Source organism: Sciurus vulgaris (genome assembly GCF_902686455.1).
Source record: "Sciurus vulgaris genome assembly, chromosome: 3".
NCBI lineage: Eukaryota > Metazoa > Chordata > Mammalia > Rodentia > Sciuridae > Sciurus > Sciurus vulgaris.
This window is the reverse complement of record NC_136463.1, coordinates 188,676,607-188,700,000: the sequence shown is the minus strand read 5'-3', so window position 1 is coordinate 188,700,000 and position 23,394 is coordinate 188,676,607. Positions and strand designations below refer to the sequence as shown.

The following is a 23,394-nucleotide window of genomic DNA, read 5'->3' as shown; positions in this document are numbered from 1 at the left end:
CCGCAGCCCCACTCACAGCTGGTGCTGCCCAGGGGCCAGCGCTGATCTCAAGGTGGGCAGGACTCACACCAGGCCCTTCGCGCCCTAGGCGGTGGCGGTGGTGGGATTGGCTGTGGTGGCCCAATCTCTAGTCTGGCCCTCCGCCAGCCAGCAGGGAGCTTGTGCTGTGGTGGACGTCCTGTCTGCACTTTGGTATGTGGAACGCCAGCGGCCAGAAGGAAGGAAGGAGCCCGCAGCCTCGGGATGGACCTCCTGGGCCGCGGACAGGGTCAGGCAGGGGCACCGCGGCCTCTCCCTGTGAGCGGAGTGGGCTGGGTTCCAGGAGCTCATGGGCTGGGTTCCAGGTCGGCTGGGCAGTGGCTGCCTGGGCGCTCCCAAGGCTGCAGGGCCTCCTTGTGAAGGAGACAGAATATCCACTCTCCAGCCCCTCCTGGGAGAGGTCTGCGATGGCGGAGGCAGCCCTGCTGCGTCCTGCTCCCAGGACTCCGTCCGCTCGTTCTGCTGACCCCCTGCCTGTGGCCGTCCAGTTCAGGGGTCCACACTTGCCCTCCGGGGGGCCAACCCCCGTCTGCAGATGGCCTCAGGGAAGCAGCATTCCCACCTCGCAAGGCCCGTAGCCCGAGGCCTGTCCTGGTCACAACTGCCCCAGCAGGGCCCAGGGAACACGCAGTCCAGTCGCACCTCGGGGGCCCCAGCCGGCAGCCCAGCTCCACCTCCGGGCTCTGGGCCCCGGCAGCCACTGGCAGTTTTACAGAATGACAGCGACAAAAGAAGGCCAGCTGGAACAGGGTGCCCCACAGAGGGGGCCCTCCTGGCCGTGGGAAGACCGCTCCTTGCGAGCCCCAGCCCAGCCGCAGCCGGCCCTCCTGCAGGAGGCCTGTCCTCTCTCCGCCCCACACGCCCCTCCTCAGACACACGGCTCTGCTCCTCCACAGCAGACTGTGGGCCTCATGTCCTCCTGGACGGCAGAGCCCCCGGCTCTAGCAAGCGATGCCGCAGACTCTGCTGTGGCTTTGGGAGGGCTGCAGCTGGCGGGCGTCCCCCCCGGGCGGCTGCTGGGTGCCAAGGGCGCCGTCAGCCTGCTGCCTGTGTGCTCCGCCCCAGGATCCCGGCAATGCCACCTGGCTCCCGGGTCCTCTTCCGCAGCAGGCCATTCTTGGGACCTGTGGCCCCTGAAAATCTCCCTCCAATCCCAAGGCAGAGCCAAGCGTGTGGCAGCGGAAGAGCAAGGCCAACCAGGCAGGGTGTGTGCGTCCCAGACTTGAATGATGCCACAGGACGGGGACCTGGCCTGCAGGCCTGCAGCCCCAGGGCGGGGGGTCCTGGCTGGAGGCCCTGCCCTCCCCTCAGGGGCTGCTCAAGGAGTCCTGGAAAGAGAAGCCAGAGGGAGGGACTGTGCCCTTCCTGCCCCCTTCACCTGGGCGAGACCCCTGCCCTGCAGGCTGGAAGGGCCGGGAGTCCTGGGCCCGCTCTGGCCTCCAGCACTCTGCCTTCAGGGGGTCGCTGCCCCAGACCCTGGGGGCCCAATCTTTAGCAACCAGGGGGGCTCCAAATCTGAGGTGGGTCCAGTGACAGGTCCAGAAAAAGGACCCTGAAGTTGTCCTGGGCACCACCAAGGGGAGCAGAGCCCAGGAACTGAGGGACACGCCTCTTAGCCTGCCCAGGAATGCTGGGCAGCAGACTCCTCTCCTTTCCCCTGGTCACGCACAGCAGGGCCACTCAGGCGTCCGGCCCACTCAGTGAGGCACAAGGGAACATCTTTCAGCGGCTTGGGCCAAGGTCCAGGCGGATGCCAGGCACAGGCAGGCTGTGGGAGCGAGAGACGTGGGCGGCCCATCCAACTGTCTCACCCAGAGGTCACCCTGCTGCCTGAGGTCAGAGGGGCTGCTCTCAGGGTGAGATGGCATTCACATTAGGCAGCTTGGGCTCCCACGTCCCCAAGCCAGAGCTGGGTTGAGGGGTGTAGAAGCCAGAGGCCCCCATTCCCAAACTCCCTGTTGGGCAAGGAGGCCAGGGAAGGCCACGTGCTGTGTCCGGCCAGGCTGGACCCAGCAGGGAGCCCAGCCAAACACAGGCCCCACACTCCCGCTCTCCGTTGCTCTCCTTCCCTCTGCTCTGGTGGCAGAGGCCATGGGCACAGCTGGTGGCCAGGGGGACAGCCCAGGCCTGGGCATGGTGGCCCTGCATGTGTCAGCACTGAGTCCTCCTAGCACTGAGCTCTTGGAAGCTCCTGCCACCTGGCCCTTCGCCCTGTTGTCTGGTGGCCCCTCCTCAGTCCTCAGTGCTGGGCATGGCTGGAGCTGAGCCCCGAGGCTGGTCTGCCAATCTCCTTGGGTCCCCAGACCTGGCTAGGGACAGAACAGGAGGCCTGCACACAGCCTCAGCTCAGCTGGTCAGTCAGGGACCATGCTCTGGCCAGCATCCCTCTGCAGACTTCCTGCCTTTTGGAAGTGAAGATCTGGGTGTCAGGTGGAGGAGGCAGGGTCATGGAAACGTTCCACTTGGCCTTTCCTAATGTCGGCCCACAAGGCCGCCAAAGCCCCAGAAGACCTGGCTCCTCAGAGGGTCAGGGGCCTGGGAGGAAGGAATAGAAAGGAGGGAGGCACCAGGGTCAGTGCACCACAGGGCCAGTGCATCCCCAGGGCCGCAGCACCCCAGGGCCAGTGCACCCCAGGGCCAGTGCATCCCCAGGGCCGCTGCACCCCAGGGCCAGTGCACCCCAGGGCCAGTGCATCCCCAGGGCCGCTGCACCCCAGGGCCAGTGCATCCCCAGGGCCGCTGCACCCCCAGGGCCAGTGCACCCCAGGGCCGCTGCACCCCCAGGGCCACTGCACCCCAGGGCCGCTGCACCCCCAGGGCCACTGCACCCCAGGGCCGCTGCACCCCCAGGGCCACTGCACCCCAGGGTCGCTGCACCCCAGGGCCGTTGCATCCCCAGGGCCGTTGCACCCCAAGGCTGCTGCACCCCCAGGGCCGCTGCACCCCAGGGCCAGTGCACCCCAGGGCCGCCGCACCCCAGGGCCGCCGCACCCCCAGGGCCGCCGCACCCCAGGGCCGCTGCACCCCAGGGCCGCTGCAACCCCAGGGCCGCTGCACCCCAGGGCCGCTGCACCCCTGCCCTATCCCCAGATACACCTGGCTAGGTTAGGGTTGGGAAGGGTGACAGAGGGTCCTGCAGCCTGCCAGCAGTGTACAGCTTTACTCCAGCCCTAGTGTGTCCCCAAGGGAGTCAGCTCTGGGGGTGACGGCTATGTGTGCCGGTCCCAGGGTCCTTGGGGTTGGCCCTCTCAGGCCTCATCCTCTGGTTGCTATCCCTGTCCCTTCCCAGGGAAGTAGGTGGAGCCATCCCTGGCTCAGCAAGCCTGGGTCAAGCCTTCCCACTTGGCCTCCAAGAGTGTCCACAGACCAGGGTGAGGCCAGGGTCGGTCTCAGGGCTCCATGCTGCTGGCCACAGGCTCCCTGGCTAGCTGCCTGTCCACAGACCCTGAGACCTGGCCACAGTGTGGGCCTCCTAGGTGATGGTGAGGCTCAGAGAGTCCTGGCTCTTGTGAGCCTTAGCGCTGGGTGGCGTGGGCAGCGCAGAGGCGTCCTGGAAGTCCTTGGCCATGTAGTAGTAGCAGACAGCATCCAGACAGCAGTTGGCATCCGAGAGTCTGCTGGTGACGGCGAGGGCATGGCTGAAGGCCTTACGCAGGGCACAGGAGGGCGGGCCCACGGCCACCTGCACCGTCAGCACCACGTGCAGCGGCAGGAAGCACACTACAAACACGATCAGGTTGGCCCAGACCATGCGGGCAGCCCTGCGGGTGGCCTCCGCCTGCCTCACTTCAGCGGCTGGCCTCTGGGCCAGCGCGGTCACCACCTGCAGAGAGCAGAACACCAGCACAGCCAGCGGCAGGTAGAAGCCCAGCAGCGAGAACGTGGTGCTGCTGAAGTCCTGCCGGGCCTGGTTCCGGAAGCAGAAGCCGCCCTCCTGCAGCCCCAGGCGCCAGCGGACCACCAGGGAGCCGAGCACCAGGCCCCAGAGGGCGGCACACAGCAGCGCCGCCTGCCGTGGGGAGCGCAGCCCTCGGGCTCTCAGCGGGTGCCGCAGGGCCACGTAGCGGTCCACAGAGATGGCGGTGACCAGGCTGATACTCATGTACCTGTTGGCCAGGTAGACGCCCTGGGACAGCTGGCACAGTGGCGTGTCCGAGGTGTGCTGCAGGGACAGCAGCATGAAGGGCAGGGAGCAGAGCAGGCAGAGGTCGGCCCCGGCCAGGTTGGCCATGTAGACGCGGGTCTCCGTCCACTGCGGCATGCGGCGGCAGAACACCCAGAGGGCCAGGCCGTTGAGCATCAGGCCCAGCACCAGCAGGGAGCCCGAGTAGATGAGGAAGGTGTGCTTGAGCCACGGGGGCCAGGAGGGGGCGCTGCAAGTGCCGTTCATGGTCCCGGGGCTGCAGGAGGGACGGGAGATCAGCGTGGCAGAAGGAAGGACCCCAGGGGTGAGGCCCTGCCCCACCCCACAGCCTGCTGCCCCTTGTGCAGTGATCCAGGCCTGCACACCCGAACTGCCCAAAGACAGCATAGAAACTGAAAAAGGTCAGTCACCTCGAGGCCTAAGTTCCGCCACAGGACGGCCGAGGTGGCAGAGATGAAGGCAGATCCCCTCCCCTTCTCCCGACCCTCCCCTCCTGGGACCTGCCCGGGCAGGGCAAGAGGGAGACAGGGGCGCTGGAAGTCCACCTCAGCCCAGCGCACAGGCCCTGCCTCCAGACCACAATCCCCCTGGCTCCTCAGGTGCTGGACAGGAAGCCCAGGCCCACCAGTGCCAAGGTCCACAGGGAGACAGAGTGGCCCTACATGCTGGCCTAAGGCCCAAGTCTGGGCCCCAGGACAGAGGCCAAGGCCGCCTGCTGCCACTCCTGGCCCTCCCTGGACCTGCCTGCTCCCCAGTAGTGGTCAGCATCCTCTCTGCCTGGCCTCTTGCTGAAGCAGAGGCCCAGGACAGCAGTGGCTCCCAGAATACTCCATCGCCTTGTCCTTGGCCACCGCCCAGAGCCGACACACCACCACTTCACCTCAGCCTCCTGGCTGGGCACCAGGAAGCACCTGGATCAGGGTAGGGGTCGCCTCTGGCCCCTTGAGCACAGGGCTTCCAGGGATCCCTTGGGCTGCTCTTCAAGGCTGATGGGGCAGGGAAGGCACCTGGTGCCCCGGGAGTGACAGACCCAGGCCTCTCTGCTCCCCTACCTCCTCCTCTGCCCCAGGAGGCAATTAAGGCCCTCCCCAGGCAGGAGAGGAGGAGCAGCCAATCCCAAGATGGCTCGCGGGCTGGCGGGGGTTCCCCAGGGACCCTCCAGCCCACAGTGCATTAGGGAAGCCAGGCGCAGACCCAGCCAGAGAGGAGTCCTTCCTGTCTGCATCGTCCCCTTAGATCCCACATCTACTGAAGGGTAATGGCCCATTCGCCAGCAATTAGACTCTCGTGCGCCTGTCACCCAGTGGCCTCCCGCAGCCCGGGGGCTCTCTCTTCCCTTCCTGTGGAAGGGAGCTGCCGTCTCTCTCATGCCATCCCAGTACTGAGGCCCTCGGAGGGACACTAAGCCAGGTCAGGCTCCCAGGTTCCCCTAGGACCTGCTGGCCCCAACCCCTGGGATGCCCCTTCTTGTCCACCCTTCTCTCCCAGAAACAGGACACCTGCACTGTCCACAGAAACCCAGAGTCCTGGGAACCTCCTGCTCAGAGTCCCAAAGGAGCACCTCAGCCATGTGGGGTGGGTCCGGCCTGCGTGGGGAGGCCTCCAGGCCACCTGCCAATCCAAGTCACCCCGCCTGAGAGGCCAGGTCCAGGCCCCACTCTGCTGCCCACCTTGCTGGCTTGGGAGAGGTACAAATCTGGCTGTGAACCTGCACATGCTGAGGGTGAGGGTGGGGGCCTGGCCTGGCCCCTCTCTGATGTCCAGCACCCCCTTGGTGGCGCAGAGGTCCTCATGTCACATACCCAGGGTTTTCATTTCCTGTTAGCCTCAGACAGTCCAGTATTTTGTTGGAAAAGTTTTTAAAACATCCAACCACAGTCTTTAAATTCCCATTTGCGATGACACGCACCCTGGGTCACTGGGGAGAACACGGCAGGCTTCGCCAAGGCCGTGGGCACAGGAGGCAGGGGACCCCTCACAGGACTCCTCCATCTTTGGGTGCCTGCCAGGAAGTTCAAGGAGTGAAGTCTGGGGCAGCTGCAGCCAGTGCGTGCCTGTGCTCAGGGCCCAGTGGCTCAGAGGAGCAGGCCTCTCCCCGTGTGGGCACTGGTATCTGCCCACACACAGCTGGGCCCTGGCACTCACGGTGTGGCCTGCAAAGCTGCTGCAAGGCTGGGGAATGGAGGTGGAGCATGGAGACTTCCTGCCCAGCATGGGGCTGGGGTCAGGCAAGGGAGACGAGCGGCCACATGATCTGGGCGCCCTCTGTGGCAGGATCAGGGCCTCCCATCTGCTCAACCCTCAGGAGAGGAGTCCCTGGCAACAGAGGGAGGCCACACCATGCCTCGGCCCCTCCCCAGCCTGCTCCTGTCTGGATGGGGACACGGCCCCTCCCCAGCCTGCTCCTGTCTGGAGGGGTCACAGCGCCCCAGGTGCTCATCTGGCCTAGGGGCCAGGCTAAGACAAGGGGCAGGAAGTGGGGCACAGGCCCCTGTTGCTGGGCACCATAGAGGCCCCAGGCCTCTCAGTCACTGTTCTGTGCTGCCTTTTAAATCCAGGTTGCTACCTACAACATAGATCTCAGAGTCTCAAATAAGGTGAGGGCCAAGGCCTTAGGAGACCCCTGGGTTGTTGGGCACTTGCTGGCCACATGCAGGGTTGGCCCACTGGCCCAGACGCAAGTGCCTCCAGCAAGCTCCTCCACAGTCTTTGCCCTGAGCACCCCAGGCTCCATCCCAGCCACAACCTGCTCTGAGACCTGGTCGCAGCCTCACCAGCTCTGACCCCGGCAGTTCTGTCCCACCTGGAGGCCTCTAGCCATGTCATAGTGCCCACCTGTCAGGGTCAGTGGGAACCTCCAGGCTGAGCCCTCTGACCCTGCCCTGCAGAAGCCCCAACAGGGGCTGTGTGGGATGCAGGGTGGGTCAGTCCTGGCTGCCTCCTGACCACTGCAGAGCACAGAGCAGGCTGGCAGGGGCTCCCACCACCTAGGACAGCCCCAGCTGTGTCTGGGAGGGAAGTGGACCTTGGCCACCCATGCTGGTACCTGCAGACACCAGCGTCTTTGCTGAGGCCGAGCCCTTGCTCTGGAAACAACTCAAAAGAGCAGAACCAGGGCAGCCCCCACCCCAGGCTTCTTCTTCCCCAGCCCACCTCATTTCTGCCTCAGCGCCACAGAGTCTGAGGTCAGAGGGGGCACGTCCTGTTTCCTGGAAGGGGCAGCATGGACGCTGGTCCAGGCTTACACGCATGTGCTCAGTGATGTGCTCCTGCCTGGGGGTGGTACTTCCCACGTGTGTGTGGAGACGGGACAGCAGGCCAGCCCCTCGGGCTGCAGGGAAATCCAGGCGGGCCACTCAGCCCACCCCTGAGGCCTGTGCCGACCCCCTGGCTCCCAGGCCTGGGCGGGCATTCCCCCCTGCACCATCCTCCCCTTGGAACTATGTGGGGCAAGCTCTCCTTCCTGCAGACCACCCCCAGCCCCACGCACCTGAGAGCAAGGACGCTGGCCCAGCTTGGCCCGGGCCTCTGACCACGGCTCCTCCCTTCCAAGACTACGGAGGGCTTGTGGGGCTGGTCTCACGCCCGCCCTTGGCACAGTGACGAAGACTGAGGCCAGAGGAGGGGCATGGCTGCTTCGAGCCCTCCAGCCTCCTGACCTGCAGCAGGTTCCTCGCCCAGAGGCGCCCAAGGAAGATACCGTCCCCGAGACCCAGATCCCCAGGTAGCCACTCGGGCCCCTTCCTGGTCCTCTTTGGGCCTGGCCCGGGGAGCCGGCCTTGCCTTGAGGCTCAGCAGGGAGGGGTCTCCTGCTCCTGCCTGGATCCGCACCCACCCTGAGTGGGGCCCAGCCTACCCCACCACCCAGACTGGATCTGCAGGGCAGGGCTTTCCCCAGCTGGGCAGGAAGCCAGGCTGCTGGACGGCACCTGGCTGGAGCCGGGAGGGCAGCCCTTGGCCGGGCGCAGCCCGCCTGCGCTCCTCCCCAGCAGGCCGAGGTGGCCTGGGGAGACGGACACAGGCTGAGGTCCTGCCGCCAGGTCTCCTGTTCCAGGGGAGGACAGGCCCCTTACCCCCCTGCTGGGCGGCCTCGCGCTGGTGGCACCACGCCCTTTGTGGAGGCCTCGCTGTAGCTGGTGCACCCCAGCAGCACCCTCTCTCTAAGGCCAGCCCCCCATTTGCACCTGGCTGGCTGTGGTCTGCAGGAGGACCCTGGTCCACTCTGACAAGGGGGCCAGGCTATCAGATGCCCTGCAGACCACCCTCCTGGGAACCGAGAGTGCCCTCTAGGAAGCCGCTCCAGGAAATCCTGCAGGTTTGCAGGATGGTGCCCTCCTGAGCTGCCTTAGCCTCTGGCCACCCAGGTCCCTCAAGAACCAGTACTGGGATCCAGGTCTGGAAAGAGAGCGAAGACCCAGCGGACACGTGGTGGTGGGCCTGGGCCTGCCCTGAGGGTTTGGGGCACCTGTGGTCACCGCCACAGCCTCAGTCAGGGTGTGTGCAAAGGCACTGTGGCAGCAAATCCCTGCCTTTCTGCGATGCCGATGCTTGGGGCTGTGTGGGGTTTCGCTGGTTCTATGAAGGCCCACTTAGCACGGGAAGCCCTGGGGCTCTCTCTTCTCCATCTCCCACTGAGGCTGTCTTCTCCGACCCAGCAGCTTCCTTCCAGCTTTGCCTCGGGCTCAAGTGAAAGTGGGAACTGCCCTCCCCAGAGCCCTGGCGCCCGCACAAGCCAGGACCGGAGCGAGTGCACGCGGGCGCTCCGGGCTCTCCATTGTCATCCTAGTTTGGGCCAATCGGCCACCGGAGGCCTTTTCCCTTCTTGCATCGTTTCCTGTGGTTTCTGACATAGGCGGTGACCTAAGCCAGGCAGGACGGCAGCAGAGTGAGAGTCATTCCGTCAGGATGACAGCTGGCTTGGAGCCCTGAGTGCTGGGCCCACCTTCCAGTGACCCCGCCCCGGAGGCCGCGCTCAGCACCCCGGCACGAAGGGGGGGGGCTCTCCCAATTCTGGTCAGCACTTTCTCTTCCCCTCCTCGTGGAACTAGGCCTGGGAAACACCCCAGCCTGGGGACCTGCCCCCAGCCTCTGATGTCACGGTGCTGCTGGATGCGGGCAGCAACCACGGGGAGGGTGCAGGGCAGGGCTGCCGGGAGCCGCGTGGACTCCCCGTCCTCCTCTCCAGTCTGGCCTCTCTCACTCCCTCTCCAGCTCCTGTCTGAGCCCTCCCCCACCCCCACAGACCGCAGCCCCTCGCGAGAGGGCCAGGGGCACAGGGGGAGGCCCCGCGAACTCCACCCGAAGCCAGAGCCCCTGCACCCACCTTGGCACCCCAGGCCCGGCTCCCTCAGTGCTGTCCTGCTGGAGGGCTGCTCTGGCGGTCAGAGCCCCCAGCACACCGACCTCACCCCTCCTCTCCTGAGGAAGGGCCATGAGGCCCACCCCCTGGACCCAGCTCCTCAGAGGTGTCCTGCCCTTGGCGACTCCTTCCTGACCTCTGCTGTCCATCCACACACCATCCCACAGGGCCAGCTGGGCCCGCTGGGCATTTCCCAGGCCACAGTCCCTCCTGGTCGGTCATGGCCTCTGTTTCCTCCACGTCTGCCTCGCACCTGTGGGTCACCTGCAGGTGTCAGTCCAGGCCACAGCTCTGTCCCTAGCCTCTGAGCCTGGAGAACCTGCCCTCCGTCCCTGCCTCTTTGGGGCCAGCACCTCAAGGGACTCGCCTGGACCCTGATTGCAAGGGCCACTTGGGAAGGCTCCCAAGGCCCCAGATGGTGCCACCTGGACGTGCTGGGCTGAGCACCGCCACTGCCTTCTTGGCACGATGGCGGCACTGTGGTCACCCGGTGCCTCTGCCTTTGCTCCATTCTTTTGGGTATATTTGAAATTTTCCATAATTAAAAGTTTCTGCAAAATGAGGGTGTGGCCATGGAAGTTTCCGGGAGGACAAAGCCCTCAGTCACACAGCAGAGAGGTGGCCCTGGTGGGGGACAGGGGCAGGATGAGCAGCAGCTGGCTGTTGTAAGACCAGAAGCGATCCTGGTGTTCCCTCGACCTAGGCTTGCTGTGTGCCAAGCCCCTGGGTGGCCACACTCTGGGGCTTCCCGCAGGACCTAGGACAATCCCCGGCCACCTCCTTGCACACTGTGGGCCCAGGTGCTGCCGACCCCAGGCTCTGGCAGTGGGAGGGGACTTGCCATGGGAGGGCTGGGTGAGGGTGTCCAGGAAGGCTGAGGCGGCCTCTGCGTGGGGGTGGGGAGAAGAGGGCTGAGAGGCCATGGCCATTGCTCCGTCTCCCACCCCTGGACAAAGGCCATTCTGTGGCCTGAGCTCCTTCCAGTGGCGCTCCTGCTTTCTCTCCTGCACGGATGGCAAGGTGTGGCTGCCTGTTCTCACCCCACCCTGGGGTGGCTGCCACCCATGATGCACTGAGTCTCCATTCGCACAGACCCCAGATGGCCGCCCCAGCAGGGCATGGCAAACCAAGGAAGGACACCAGCTCTGTACCCCCAGGAGGCCACCAGACCTGTGGTCTCTGCCTTGACCTGGGCACCATGCCGCTTGGGCCACCTGCTCCAGCAGAGTCCTGTGGTCCTATGACAGGCTCCTGGGCCCATTTAGGGTGACGGGCTCTGCCCTGGACTACTCTGGCTTCCTGCTCCTGGGATGACTCCCAGTCATGGCTAGAAGTCCCTCTGGACCCAGGCCCAGCCTGGGAGCTCTCACACCACCTGGGACCAGGTGGTACTTGGCCCGATGGCCAGAAGTGGCCTGATGGCCAGAGGCGGCCCGCTATCCTCATCTTGCCACCTCCCTGAGCTGATGACAGACCCACCTGCAGGGAGCACCCTGGCTCTGCCGGCCATCAGCCTCTCTTGGCACAGCCTCCAACACACAGGAGGCCTTTGTAGGAGAGAAGACACCAGGGGTAGCAAAGGGACACCATGGGGACCAGAGTCCTGAGGGGGCTGAGGGGTCCTGAGGGGCAGCTGAGGGGGCTGAGGGGTCCTGAGGGGGCTGAGGGGTCCTGAGGGGCAGCTGAGGGGTCCTGAGGGGGCTGAGGGGTCCTGAGGGGGCTGAGGGGTCCTGAGGGCAGCTGAGGGGTCCTGAGGGGCTGAGGGGTCCTGAGGGGCAGCTGAAGGGTCCTGAGGGCAGCTGAGGGATCCTGAGGGGCTGAGGGGTCCTGAGGGGCAGCTGAGGGGTCCTGAGGGGGCTTGAGGGGTCCTGAGGGGCAGCTGAGGGGTCCTGAGGGGCAGCTGAGGGGTCCTAAGGGAGCTGAGGCGTCCTGAGGGAGCTGTGGACACTGTGCCCTTCTGGGCCCCACCACCCTTTCCACAGGAGCCCACGTGGGCCATGTTTCCTGCAGGGAAGGCCAGGCCTCTGCTCCAGGACAGAGGGCAGCCTCCCTCCTCTGGGGCCTCCACCCTGCCCCTCGGTGCCCATGGTCACCCTTTGCCCTGCAGAGATCTGGCCACCAGAGGTCTGATGCCTCCCTGCCCTCGGGGCAGAACCTTCCCAGAGACCACAGCACAGCAGGCCTGATCCCTGGCCCTGGCCGCAGCTCACTCACCCCTGGACAGCTCCTGTGGCCTGCTGCAGCGGCCTCCCAGAAGTGTGGCTGGCCTCAGGCTGCCTGCCGGGAACCCCAGCTGCGCAGGCTCAGGCGCTGCCTCCCCCTTCTCTGCCTCTAGCCGCTCCCCCGCTCCAGCCTCCTTCCCCTTTCGAGGCTGAGGTTTTCTCTGACTGGAAGGCTGGCTGCTGGCCCCCAGCCAGCCCCATCCTGGGAAGGGTGCCTTCTTCCTCAGCCCTTCACCGCCAGCCACCGCCCTGGTCGCCGGGTCCTTTCCCAGCAGAGAGCAGTCCACCTCGAGCCCCTCTCCAGGGCCACTCCCCTGCTTCGGAACCTGCAGGCCCCCCGCAGGCTGGGCTGCCAGCAGGAGCTTGAAGGCACAGCTCAGTCTGGTGGGAGGAGGGTGGCAGCCTGCTGGCCCTGCTTCACACATGGCAGTGACCATCCAGCAGCTGGAGTCCAGGTCTCTGTGAGGGACTCACCTGCTCCTCACCAGGACAGTGGCCTCCTGCTGGCCGGCCCCAGGTGGGCTGCCTAGGGTGGCCTGGAAGTGGCACATCTACCCAGTGCCCAGGACACGCTGAGGCAGGTGGTCCTCAGTCCCTGGGAAACAGTGCCGGGTCCTTGCGTCCCCCTGCCATCCGGAACCACCCGCCCTGGAGACATGTCCCCTGAGGCTGGGCAAGATGCAGGCTGAGAGTTGTGGGCACTGACAGCTCAGGGAAGAGGAGCCAGTGAGATGGGAGAGAGCACCCTCAGAGAGGCGCTGGCCCTGACCAGCCAGGCCGGGAGCCCAGCAGGGTCGCTCAGAGAAGCCTCCTCGGGTGCAGCTCAAGGACCCCCGAGACCCTTCAAGCCCCCACGCAGGCCACTGGTCCCATTGCCTGTGTCCAGAGTCTATGCAGATAGTGGGGGGACGGGGCTTGCTGTCCAGTGGTCCCAAGGGCAGGGGGAAGTGCCCAGCAGGCAGGGGAGAAGGGCAGAGTGTCCACCTGCCCAGGCCTCCCCAGGGCACGTCCCCAGCACCTACGCCAGGCAGGAGCACGGGGACTGTAAAGGTCTCAAGGAGCCAGCAGCTGTGTTTTCACAAATGGAAGGATCAGCCATGGCATTTGTTTCTGATTAGACCATTACCCGGAGGAGGCGGCGGAAGGGGGCGCAGGGATGGGTGGAAGCTTCGGTGGCGCCTTGGTTTGTAGATCTGGCTTTACGACCATGTAAATATTTGTGTAGTCACCAAATTAAACTAAATTTGAAGAGGAATTCGTAACATCAAAAGCAAACTGAGGCCCGTTGATTTGCACTGTGTTGACAAGGTGACTTAACAACCTTGTTATAAAACCAGTCACCTGGCTGTGTTCATATCAGCCTCCCACAAAAATAACAGCAAAAAATGTTATTTTCAACAATAATTTTCCAAGTAAGCTAACACACGGTTTTAATTCTGTAACTATTTAACCCGAGGTCCTTGAAAATCATTGAACAAATCTTAAACTCTCTTCAGAAATCATGCTGTTGACAGTGGTGTTATGTTAGTACTGCGTGTCTTGATTTTTTAAAAAAAGACAGTTCTATCCTCTAACAAGACCTAAACAGTGTGATTGTTGGTTTTTGCATTGATGTGACAACATACCTGAGAAAAAGGAGGAGAGATTTTTCTTGTCTCCTGCCTCCAGAGATTGGTTGCCCAGCTCACTCACTGCTTTGGGTTTGAGGGGAGCAGAACATCATGGTGGAAGGACAAGGTCAAGAGCGCTGCTTAGCTCACGGCAGCCAGGAAGCAGAGGGTGGGAGAAGGGACCTGGGACAAGATATAGCCCCCAAGGTCATGCCCCCAGTGACCCACTTTCTCCACCTATAGGTTCCATCCCCCACAGTTCTCACCACCTCTCAATAATGCCATTGAATTGTGAATCCATCAATGGATTAATCCACTAACAAACTGGGAGCCCTCAGGATCCAGTCAATTCCCAGGCGCTCTGCCTATAAACACTGCTGTACTGGGACCAAGCTTCGGATCTGGGGCAGTCCAGATCCAGAGCAGGACACAGTGACGAGTGCAGTCAGTCAAAACCCTGGCCTCCGGATGTGTCTGCACGCTACTTCTCCTGCAGAGGGAGCAGGGCCCTGAGAAGAGGGCGCTGTGAGCCAGGCAAGGGAGAGTGAGAAAGGAGCCCGGAATGTCTGCTTGCTACAGGATGAAGCGGCCATTCAATGGTGAGGCCACATCACAGGGACTCAGACGTCCACTTGAACAGGCCCTCACTGGACAAAGGGTGCCTTGGACATCAGCAAGGATATTTGAATCCGTGGATCTGTGGAAGATGCTTGCCAGGAAAACAGCTCACTGTTTACAGACTTGTAAATAAAGGGAAGGGATCGAGACTCTGTCCAGCTTTCCTATATAAACCATCCTCCATGTGACCACATGGTCTGACGCCTCCTACCCAGGAGCTTCAGCTGCGAAGGGTGAAGAGGAGAGAACGCAGGTATGCCCTCCTGTCCACCACAGAGATGCTGGACCAGGACCAGCCATCCCTGCCTTCAGCTGTGCACTGTCTGTTGTCTATCACTAAGCAAAAAATCACCCCGAACAAGCAGCAGCTTGAAACAGCAGAGAGGCCCACTACCCGCGTCTGTGGTCAGGGGTCCAGGCCCGCACATCTGCCAAGCCCTCGGCCAGGGCTGCCGCGCCTTCTGAAGGCCCAGCCAGGAGAGGGCCTGCTTCCAGCTCACCCTGACTCTGCTCCTGATGGGCCGCTGGATGCTCCTGAGCTCCCCACCACCTGCACCCTCAGAGGTCAGTCAGCTCAGACGAGGCAACTCACTCCCTCAGTGTGACACAGGCTGCCCTCTCCAACCCTACCTCAGAAGGGACCATGCGTCCCTTTCTTTTTCAGGTATTCTATTTATAAGGGGTCCAGTAAGTCCACCTCATCCTCAAGGCGGGGAGGGGGATACATAAAAACTAGGGGCAGGGATCACAGAAGTTCTGCTTGTGGCTGCTGACCAGTCATGGTCATCAGTGGCTCCTGGTGGAAGGACAGGTCCCACTTATACTTGCCAAGAAGCCAAAGTCACACCAGAATCTGACAAGAGATCGATGAGTGATTGGCAGGCGTAAGTGTGCCAAGCTGAAAGCACAGAAGAAAGGCACTGGCTGCAGAGCCAGTCCCCAGCGATGACGCCAGGCCAAGCACGAGGGACGGCCCCACTCTGAGAGGCTGGGCCGCCTCCGGGGCCTGCTGGTGAGCACACGCAGATGCCAGAGCTGCAACATCACACCGTGGCAGCCCAGGGACCCGTCTGCCTTGCTGCTTTCAGGAGACCAACCGTCTCCTGAAACCTCAAGCGGGAACCTCAAGGGTGCGGGCCTACGGACCCAGAAGGCACGTGCCTTCTTTGGCAAGGATGTGGACGTGGTTGTGGGAGACCTGTATTTTTGAAAGTCCTTATCTTGGCTTCACACTAGGGTTTTTGTAGATAGAATAATATGATGTCTGGCATTTGTTTCCAGGTATTCTGGGCCATAGATGGAGAGTGGAGGAGCAGCACTGTCGTGATCTGGTCCTTGCCAAGGATAGGACAGCAGGCATGTGGCCTTACCCTGCCTCTGTTCATCTGTGCATGTTGGGAAATTCTTCAAACCCTCTGCTGCAAAGCCACAGAAGGTCTGGGAAGTGCATGGGACCTGCTCAGCAGCAGCAGTGCCGGAGACAGGGCTTCTCCAGGGTCTGGGGACAAGTGGTCCCTGAGCTTCAAAGGCAGGGGAGCAGCTGGAGAAGGGAATCATGGGCGAAGGGAGCCAGGAGTCACCAGCAAATGGGGTGGTTCCCTGCTGCACAGGAGGGCAGCTGCCAGGCCAGATGTGGCTGCTTGGGCCTGACTGGTCCAGAATGGGGTGTAATATGGCTTCCCCACATGTACACATGCACAGAGGCACATGCATGCACTGCACACAAGCACAAGATACAGTACACATACCCACGAGTGCACACCCATGCGCATGCAGACATGCACACATGCACACGAGGATTACATGGATACTCACGTCCACATGCATGCATACATGCATATACACATAAGGATATGCTGAGCAATAACCATGCAAACATACATGCACATACAGAAGCACACACATGCACACACTTGACAAGCTAACCCAGGGCAAGGGCCCTGAGTGGAGAGGCAGGGTTGCTGGCTCATGCGAGCTTGAGCCAAGAGGGCAGAGCCACCTCCCTGATTGCTCCCACCTGGGCTAACCCCAGGGCACTTACCTGCTGAGGAGGACTTGGAACAGGAGCTGATCAATGCCTGGGAGATACAGCCTGTTCCATGTAGGGCTCGGGGCGCTGGGGCAGCAGAGACCTGGTGGCTTCCCCCAGCTCATTTGGGTTCCAGCCTCTGCACCCCAGCCCCAACCCCATGGTGTATAGGTCAGGAAACCATGGCCCAGGAGGGCGAGCACCAGACTCACGTCCCAGGGAATGACCAGCTCAGGCCCTTAGACTGGGGCAGTAGCAGCCTGAACCATGAACCTGATGGGTCGTAGAGCCACGGACAGAAGCAGGGAGACGGGGCCTGGTGGGAACTGGGTGGGAGTGAAAGTCAGAGCAGGGAGGCTCAGCAATGCCTGTGAGGTTAGGGTTGGAGTGGAGGCTGGGGTCGGGGTCGGGGTCGGGGTCAGGGTCAGGGTCAGGGTCAGGGTCAGGCTGAGTCAGGTCAGCTTGGGCAGGAGGCTTCAGGAAACAGGTGGACTCTCACTGGAGCTTGCTCAGTCTAGCGAGTCTAAGACCCCTTCCCTGGATCTGTGCACGCACGCACACGCACACATCATGCACACGCGGATAACTCAGGGCCTATTTCACAGGCTGCAGGCTCCTGTCTGTTCAACCTCATTGGAACTCCCAGGCCTGCTCCGCATTCCAAGCCTGTGCGCCTCGTGGGCCCGCCTGCCTCGATGGACACAGCACTCCCAGCCCCGCAGACCTCCGACCGCGCAGACCTCCGTCCTCACAGGCCTCCTCCTCTCTGAGGTCAACGGGGCGTGAGGTTTGTGTCCAGGATTGGGTGCGGCTCCAGGAAGCTGGTGTGGTGGGGCAGACCTGCAGCTGAATGACAGACTGCAGACTGGGAGTCCTCCCTGTGCACGGCAGCTGCGTGTCGCAGCTCCCAGGGCAGGACTCGGGAGCGGCCACAGAGAGCCCTGCCGGTGGGGCGGGAGCCCACCGTGGCCACTGACCCAGCCAATGGACCGACTTCCCCTTTCAGCTCACCTGTGGAATTTCTGGGTTTGGCCTGGGCAGACCCTGTTTGCCTCCTTCAAAGTCCCAGCCGTGGAGGGTCAAGCAGGTATCAACGCCCCTGACGCCTCTCCTGGCAGTGCTCGCCCCACTGAGATCCCGCCCCACTGTCTCAGTCAGAGAAACAGCTCCTGAGGTCCCTGTGGACTCCGTTGCTGGCCCACAGTGCACACCTGGTCAGCACCGTCTCACCCGCCTGACTGCATCATGCCGACCGCACGTTCTTTCCTGAGTGGTTTTGATATGTTGACCAGATAGGGATGACACCCCTTCCTTCCTCAGGGGAGGGTCTGCAACTCGAGCTGACCCTCGACTTCCCCTTGCACTCCGTCTGCACTCAGCACCCACTAAGCCACTTCCTTCTGCAGCTGCATGACACACACTCACCTTGCTCAGCTCCCTCTTTGGTCTCCCTCTCACACCCCGACTGTCCTCCTAAATGTTGGGATTTGTCAGGACTGGGTCCTAGACTCTTTCCTTGTCCCACCGCACACTCACCTTGAGCAGAGTCCCCCTGCCCATTGATCCAACAACCAGCCCTAGGCATGACCCCAAACGGCCAGCTCATCTGGCCTGAGCTTGGACCACGCACAGGTCTGCCTCCCAGGCAACTCTCTTGATGCTTCAGAAGCTCTTTAAATGTAGCACATCCCACACCAACTACATCCCCTGGCTTCTCATCCCCTGCCCCAGCTGCCATCTCCCTGCAAAGCCTCCCCCCCAGGAGTGACACTCTGTGGCCCAGGTCAGCTGTGTCAGTCCTGACTCCTCCTTCCACCTGCTGCCTACTTCCAACTAAACCTTAATAAGATAGATCTACACGTGGAAAACCCTATAACAGTGACCAAAATGATAAGCAAAGAGGTATAATAAATAAACAAAAGACAGATCAAATGTAAAAGTATTCAATTGAATCCAAAAGAAGATGAGAAAAAGGGTGGTCAAACAACAAATAAGATGAATAGAAAACAAATATAGCAAGATGATAGACTTAAACCCAATCATACCGATAACTGCATTAAATATAACTGGTACACACAATTCCACTTCAAAGGTAAGGATTGTCAAAGATCATCAAACTGGATTAAAAAGCAAGATGTGACAATAAGCTGTCACCTCATACACAGCTTAGGTACCAAGAAAAGTTAAAAGAAATAGTGTAAAAGAAGAGGAAGTTTGTAAAACACAGCACTAATCCTAAGAAGCTGGCACATCTCACCAAAGTAGATGTCAGTTCAGGGAAAATTCCCAGAGATAAAAAGGAATATTGATAAAAGGTGTATTCATTAAGAATGTCAAACAACTCTAGAAGTACATGTATCTACTCACAAAGGTTTTTAAGTGAACTTAAGAGCTAGGAAGAACAATCTTTGATTGTGCTGGCATCGTGACACCCTCCTCTCAGTAGCTCAGAGCACACTGGACATCAATAATGACCATCTGTCCAGCTGGCCTACGCAGGACAGATGCCTGACTGCAGTGGACATGTGCTCTGTCCACGTGCACACGGAGCCTTCTCCAGAGCCTGTGCCCTGCCAGGCCCCGAGACAGCCCCACATGGTCAGCGTCAGAGCACGCTCTCTAAACACCATGCACGTAAGAAGAAGCCAGGAACAAGGCATGAGGCAGCCAGAGATGCTGACCAGCTGGAAGTCAGACACGCTAAGATCAAATAAGTGATTGAAGGGATTTTAGAAATAATTTAAACTAAAAACAATAAAAATAAAAGTAAATGAACTTGCAAATTTAAAAAAAAGAATATTTTGAACCAAATGATGATGAAAACAAAGCTTGTCAAACTGTAAGAATAGAACTGATGCTGACCTGGAAGAGATCACAGCTCCCAGGTTTGCTGTGCTGAAGCAGGGAGCCACAGCCAGTGAGCTCAGGTCGTACTCCAGGAAGCTAGGGAACCAACAGCTACAGCAACAAATCAAGCCCAAGTGACCAGAAGAAAGACACAAGAAAGAGTGGAACTTAACGTACCAGAAAAATCACAGAGCAAATTAATAAAATGAAAATTGGTTCTTTAAAAAGATCAGTAAAATTGATAATCCTCTGGCCAGACCAATCAAGGGAAATGCAGACGACTACCTGGAGGACTGAATGATAAGACTGCAGAGCCGACCATCCCTAGAAGACTAACAAAGGAACATTCTAATGACTTACGTGAACACACTTGCCAACTTAGATGAAATGGACACTTTTGAAAGTTTCAATTTGCCGAGATTGATACAGAGTACAAAATTTGAAAAACTTAGGTCTATTACAGTTGTTGCGTTTGTGAATTTACACCTTTTACAAGGCAAACCCTTGGACAGTGTCCCTGGAGAGACATGGAGGCGGCTCTGAACTTCAGGGCTCCGCGGGGCACCCAGGCTCCTGCAGCGCCTCCTGTGGTCACACCCATAAGGGCCACGGGCCACAGGCAGGCGGGGCTGCAGATCTGCTCTCCACCCTCTGCCCGCTGACCCCAGCTGGAGAAGGAGCACCCCTGCTGCCACCCCTCTGTCCATTCGTCACCTTGGTATCAGGTTCTCTGATCACCGGAGCAGAAGGCCCTCCCTAAGGGTCGTGAGCACCAGGGGCACAGGGGCACACTCACAGCTATGGTCAGGAACACACGCCTGCTGGGGGCCTTCGGAACGGACAGAGGGTGGGCAGTGAGTCCCAGGAGGTGGTGTGCCTCCCCCTCAGGGCCCTTGCTAGGCCTGGAGCATGAAGAGTGGTCCTCGGTCAACTGGAGCATAGTGACACGCCATCCCACCACCCAGGCACCGGAGGACAGAGCCTGAGGACTGGGCCCCGAAATATCAGCCACCACCCAGCCCAAGCCAGGCTGCTCCTTTCCTGCAGCAGGCCTCCTGGCCCACTGGGACAGCGTGTCCAGGCAGCTCCCGGGGCCCAACCAGAGCCCTGTCCTGACTGGGGGAAACTGCCCGTCTCCCGGACCCTGAGCCAAGAGACCTTGCATTCCCAGCCTGGATAGGAGGTGGTGCCATCTAAGTGGACACTGCCTGAACTTGCCAGGGATCAAGGAAAGACCCAGGGGGTCCTAGCTTTGACCAGATGGCCAACAGCCTGTGGTCAGAACCCTGCAGACCCTGCAGAGAGCTGCGGGCTGCTGAGTGGCAAGCCCAGCCTTCCCCTCGAGTGCCTTTCCTTCAAACCAGGAAAGACCTTTGCAGATGAAGGGGCTGCATCCAGGGCTCCGGGTCAGATCAAAAGACTTCAAGGTATCCCTGGGAATAAAATGGCTTTTCCATTAGTCTCAAATGGCAGCAAAGCTGGCTTAAATCTAGGGAACATTAGGGGAGAACCCCCCATAAAACCAAGGGAGGCATACACAGGACACCAGCAAGGCACAATTATGAACAGAGAGGTATCCGGGCACATCTGAGCACCGGGCCGACCCTGTGCTGCCCTCGGGGCGCTGCCCAGCCCCCCACCCTGCTGTGCCTCTTGCCTGTGAAGCCCTGCTCTGGCCAGGCCCGTCAAGATCACCTGCTCTCAAGGGCCCAGGACCCCAAACTCACCTCAGGAACTCTGTGGCCCCAAGGCTGTCCTGGGCCTGGGGGAGGGAGGGGAGTAAGGGCAGAGAAGAGGCCAGAGCCAGCACCGGGCAGGGCATGGCTCCCGGAGAAGAGGCCAGAGCCAGCACCGGGCAGGGCATGGCTCACGGAGAAGAGGCGAGAGCCAGCACCGGGCAGGGCATGGCTCCCGGAGGAGAAGAGGCCAGAGCCAGGCACTGCTCAGCAGCCCCAGAGCAGGAAGCAGCACACGGAAGGAGCCAGGCCAGCAGTATGGACCAAAGTCTGCCGGGAAGGCTGGGAGGAGGTGTGCTCAAGCACACACCCAGCCGGCTGGTCCGGATCTGCCAGGGCTGCCATCCCTTCCCTTCACCAGGAGACGGTCGTACCCACCACGTGGCGGCAGACCCTGGTCTGGGCCTGGCCCTGGACACAGCCCTGACACCACGGAAGGGCCGGACCCTGCCTTCCAGCGTCTGGAGAGCTCTGGGTGTCCTACTCGTGGCAGGGCTGGGGAACGGCCTCCAGGTTTGGCTTTCTCAGGGAAGCCCTGTTTGGTGGGCACAGGCCCTGAGGAGTCTGAGGGCTTGTCAGGGGGCAGGTGGGAGGGAGAAGCTCTCAGGCCACAGGGATGCTGCTAGGGTCTGCGTGCTTGTGTCCCCCAGGTATATGCCTTGAAACCCTCACCCCAAGGAGGCGATGTGAGAAGGCGGGTCTTAGGGGGTGACAGGACCACGCAGGTGGGGCCCTCGAGGGGGAGGTGAGCATCCATGCAGGAGACCCCAGAGAGTCCCCTCACAGTGCTGCAGGACACCCAGAAGACAGCCAGGAGGACGCAGCCCTCAGCAGGCTGAGCCTCCACTGTACACAGCACCCGAGGCGTCACAGGGTTTGGCCACCCAGAGTGGTGGGGTCCAGAGGCCTAAGCAAGTGAAGACCCTGAACACCAGACCAGGCTAAGAGTGGCAAGGCTGAGGGGTGCCAGGGACACCACAGGAGCCATGGGGTGTCGGCAGGAACAGCACAAGTCGCCACTCAGGCCCCACTTGGCGGAGTCAGTCAGGGACAGCAAGGGCAGCCTCTGTACCTCAGCCAGCTTTTCAGACCCAGAAATCCATGGGTGGAGGCAGCTTCCCGCGAGGAAGTACTGTCCCCACAGCAGGTGGAGCAGGACCACTCAGGACTCTGCCTCTCTCAATGGCTGTGTACTGGGAAGGGGACATCCAGACATTTTGAGAGCCATGGGGCACATAGGTCCCACCTGGGTGGACGCTCATGGCCCTTCAGAGTGGGACACAAGGGGCAGCTTACAGTACTGCCAGGATGAGCCTGCATAACCACGGACCCACCAGGTTCGCCATCTGGTCTCCAAACGTCTACCGGGTTGGCAAATGGGAATGACCTGCACCTTCGCTGCACATCTGTGGTCAAATGGCAGTCAGGAAGGAGGAGCGGGACACGGAAGCGGCCCCACACCAAGATAGCAAGTGAAAACTGGTGTCGGGAGGCTGGGGTCAGGGCCCCCAGCGGCTCCTAAGATACAGGGGGAGGTTGGCGCCATCACACCCCAAGATTCCGCATGGCCCTTGGACAACTGGACTCTCAGCTAGGGGGCAGCTGATCCTCTCAGGTCATGGTGTGCTGTCACCATTAGGGCAAATGTGCAGCAGAGGTCAGAATCAGCCCTGCCATCTTCCTGAGCAGAGTGACTGGCTCTGCTGTGGCCACCCAGGAGGCCAACTGGAATCTTTAAATGGATGGTCTCCATCCCACTGGATCCACACTGCTGGCTGTGCAGAGGCAGGTGTGGCAGGAGGCCACTCCTCCTCCTGTGCACTGGCTCAGGAAGTGGGGCAGCGGAGCTGGGTTCTAGGCCAGGACTTGCCTCATGGGGCCCTGGTCATCCCTGAGAGGATGCCGAGAGGGACAGGTGCTGTGCCAGGCCACCTCACCCCCATCCCGGCTGGGCCCCTCTGGCAGGCTGCCTTCCCGTCGCCTGGTGTACCTGCTGGAATTGTGTCCCCTGCTGGGAGCCCAGAAGGCTCCAGTCTGGCTCTGCACAGCTCAGGCATGCAGGCTGCCACCATGGCGTGGCTTGCTTTCCAGCTGCATCAGAACAATGTCCTCAGCGTGACCAACTAGCAGGACACCCTTCAGGGCCTTCTTTGGTTGTCAGCTCCTCACTCCTGGCCCTGAGTGCCAGCACCCCAGTTGCCCCAGCTCATCAAGGTCAGTGTAGAAGGCAGGGGACTTAGGAGAGCAAAGGAAAGGGCCTGAGTCAGTTCATGGTCACGGAGCAGGGAGAGCCATCTGCAGCTGGAGGGAAAGGGCGGGGCAGGGGGTTGACAGGAGGCCAGGACAAGGGCCATTTCTGCAGGCTGGGCCAGTGGTGGTCAGGACCAGCAGGAATGGAGGGGAGGCAGTGGACACAGGTCCATCCCTAGGCAGCCTCTACTGAACCACCAGGACTGCAGGGATGGCACCAGACTCTCAGGGCCTTCCAGTCACTGAGGGACACGGGCAGAAGAACTGGAGGGACTGGGGACAGCCAACCCCACCCAGCACATGAACAGCAACACCCCTCAGTCCTCCCTGGACATCTGGTGTGTGTAGCAGGGAGATGGGGATTGAGCCCGTGAGTCATCCAAACAACTGCAAGTGTGTTCTGTCGGACAGCACAGGTGCGTCCAGACCCACAGGGGCACCTGGACCTCAGTCCTCCTGCAGAGCCCTGTCTTGATGTCTGCTGCCAATGTCTGAGCCGGCGGCTACCCTTAGGCAGCACCTTCACCCTGGCTCCTCTCG

General features: G+C 61.2%; 1 protein-coding gene across 6 annotated transcripts; it reads right to left on the bottom strand.

The window, feature by feature from the left end:
* Window positions 1–2,971: 2,971 nt before the first annotated feature.
* On the bottom strand, window positions 2,972–23,224 carry GPR35 (G protein-coupled receptor 35). 6 transcript variants are annotated; one of them, XM_079133949.1, is made up of 3 exons: window positions 22,595–23,224; window positions 16,034–16,160; window positions 2,972–4,439 (listed from the first exon to the last, which is right to left on the bottom strand). In XM_079133949.1, the coding sequence occupies exons 1-3, from the start codon at window positions 22,674–22,676 to the stop codon at window positions 3,512–3,514; spliced, it is 1,137 nt and encodes a 378-aa protein (XP_078990075.1). In that variant the 5' UTR covers window positions 22,677–23,224; the 3' UTR covers window positions 2,972–3,511. The 6 variants fall into 6 exon arrangements, with proteins under 6 accessions (XP_078990075.1, XP_078990076.1, XP_078990079.1 ...); XM_079133950.1 differs by lacking the exon at window positions 22,595–23,224 and adding an exon at window positions 20,596–20,617 and having other exon boundaries at window positions 2,974–4,439; XM_079133953.1 differs by lacking the exons at window positions 16,034–16,160; window positions 22,595–23,224 and adding an exon at window positions 20,596–20,640 and having other exon boundaries at window positions 2,975–4,439.
* Window positions 23,225–23,394: the final 170 nt, after the last annotated feature.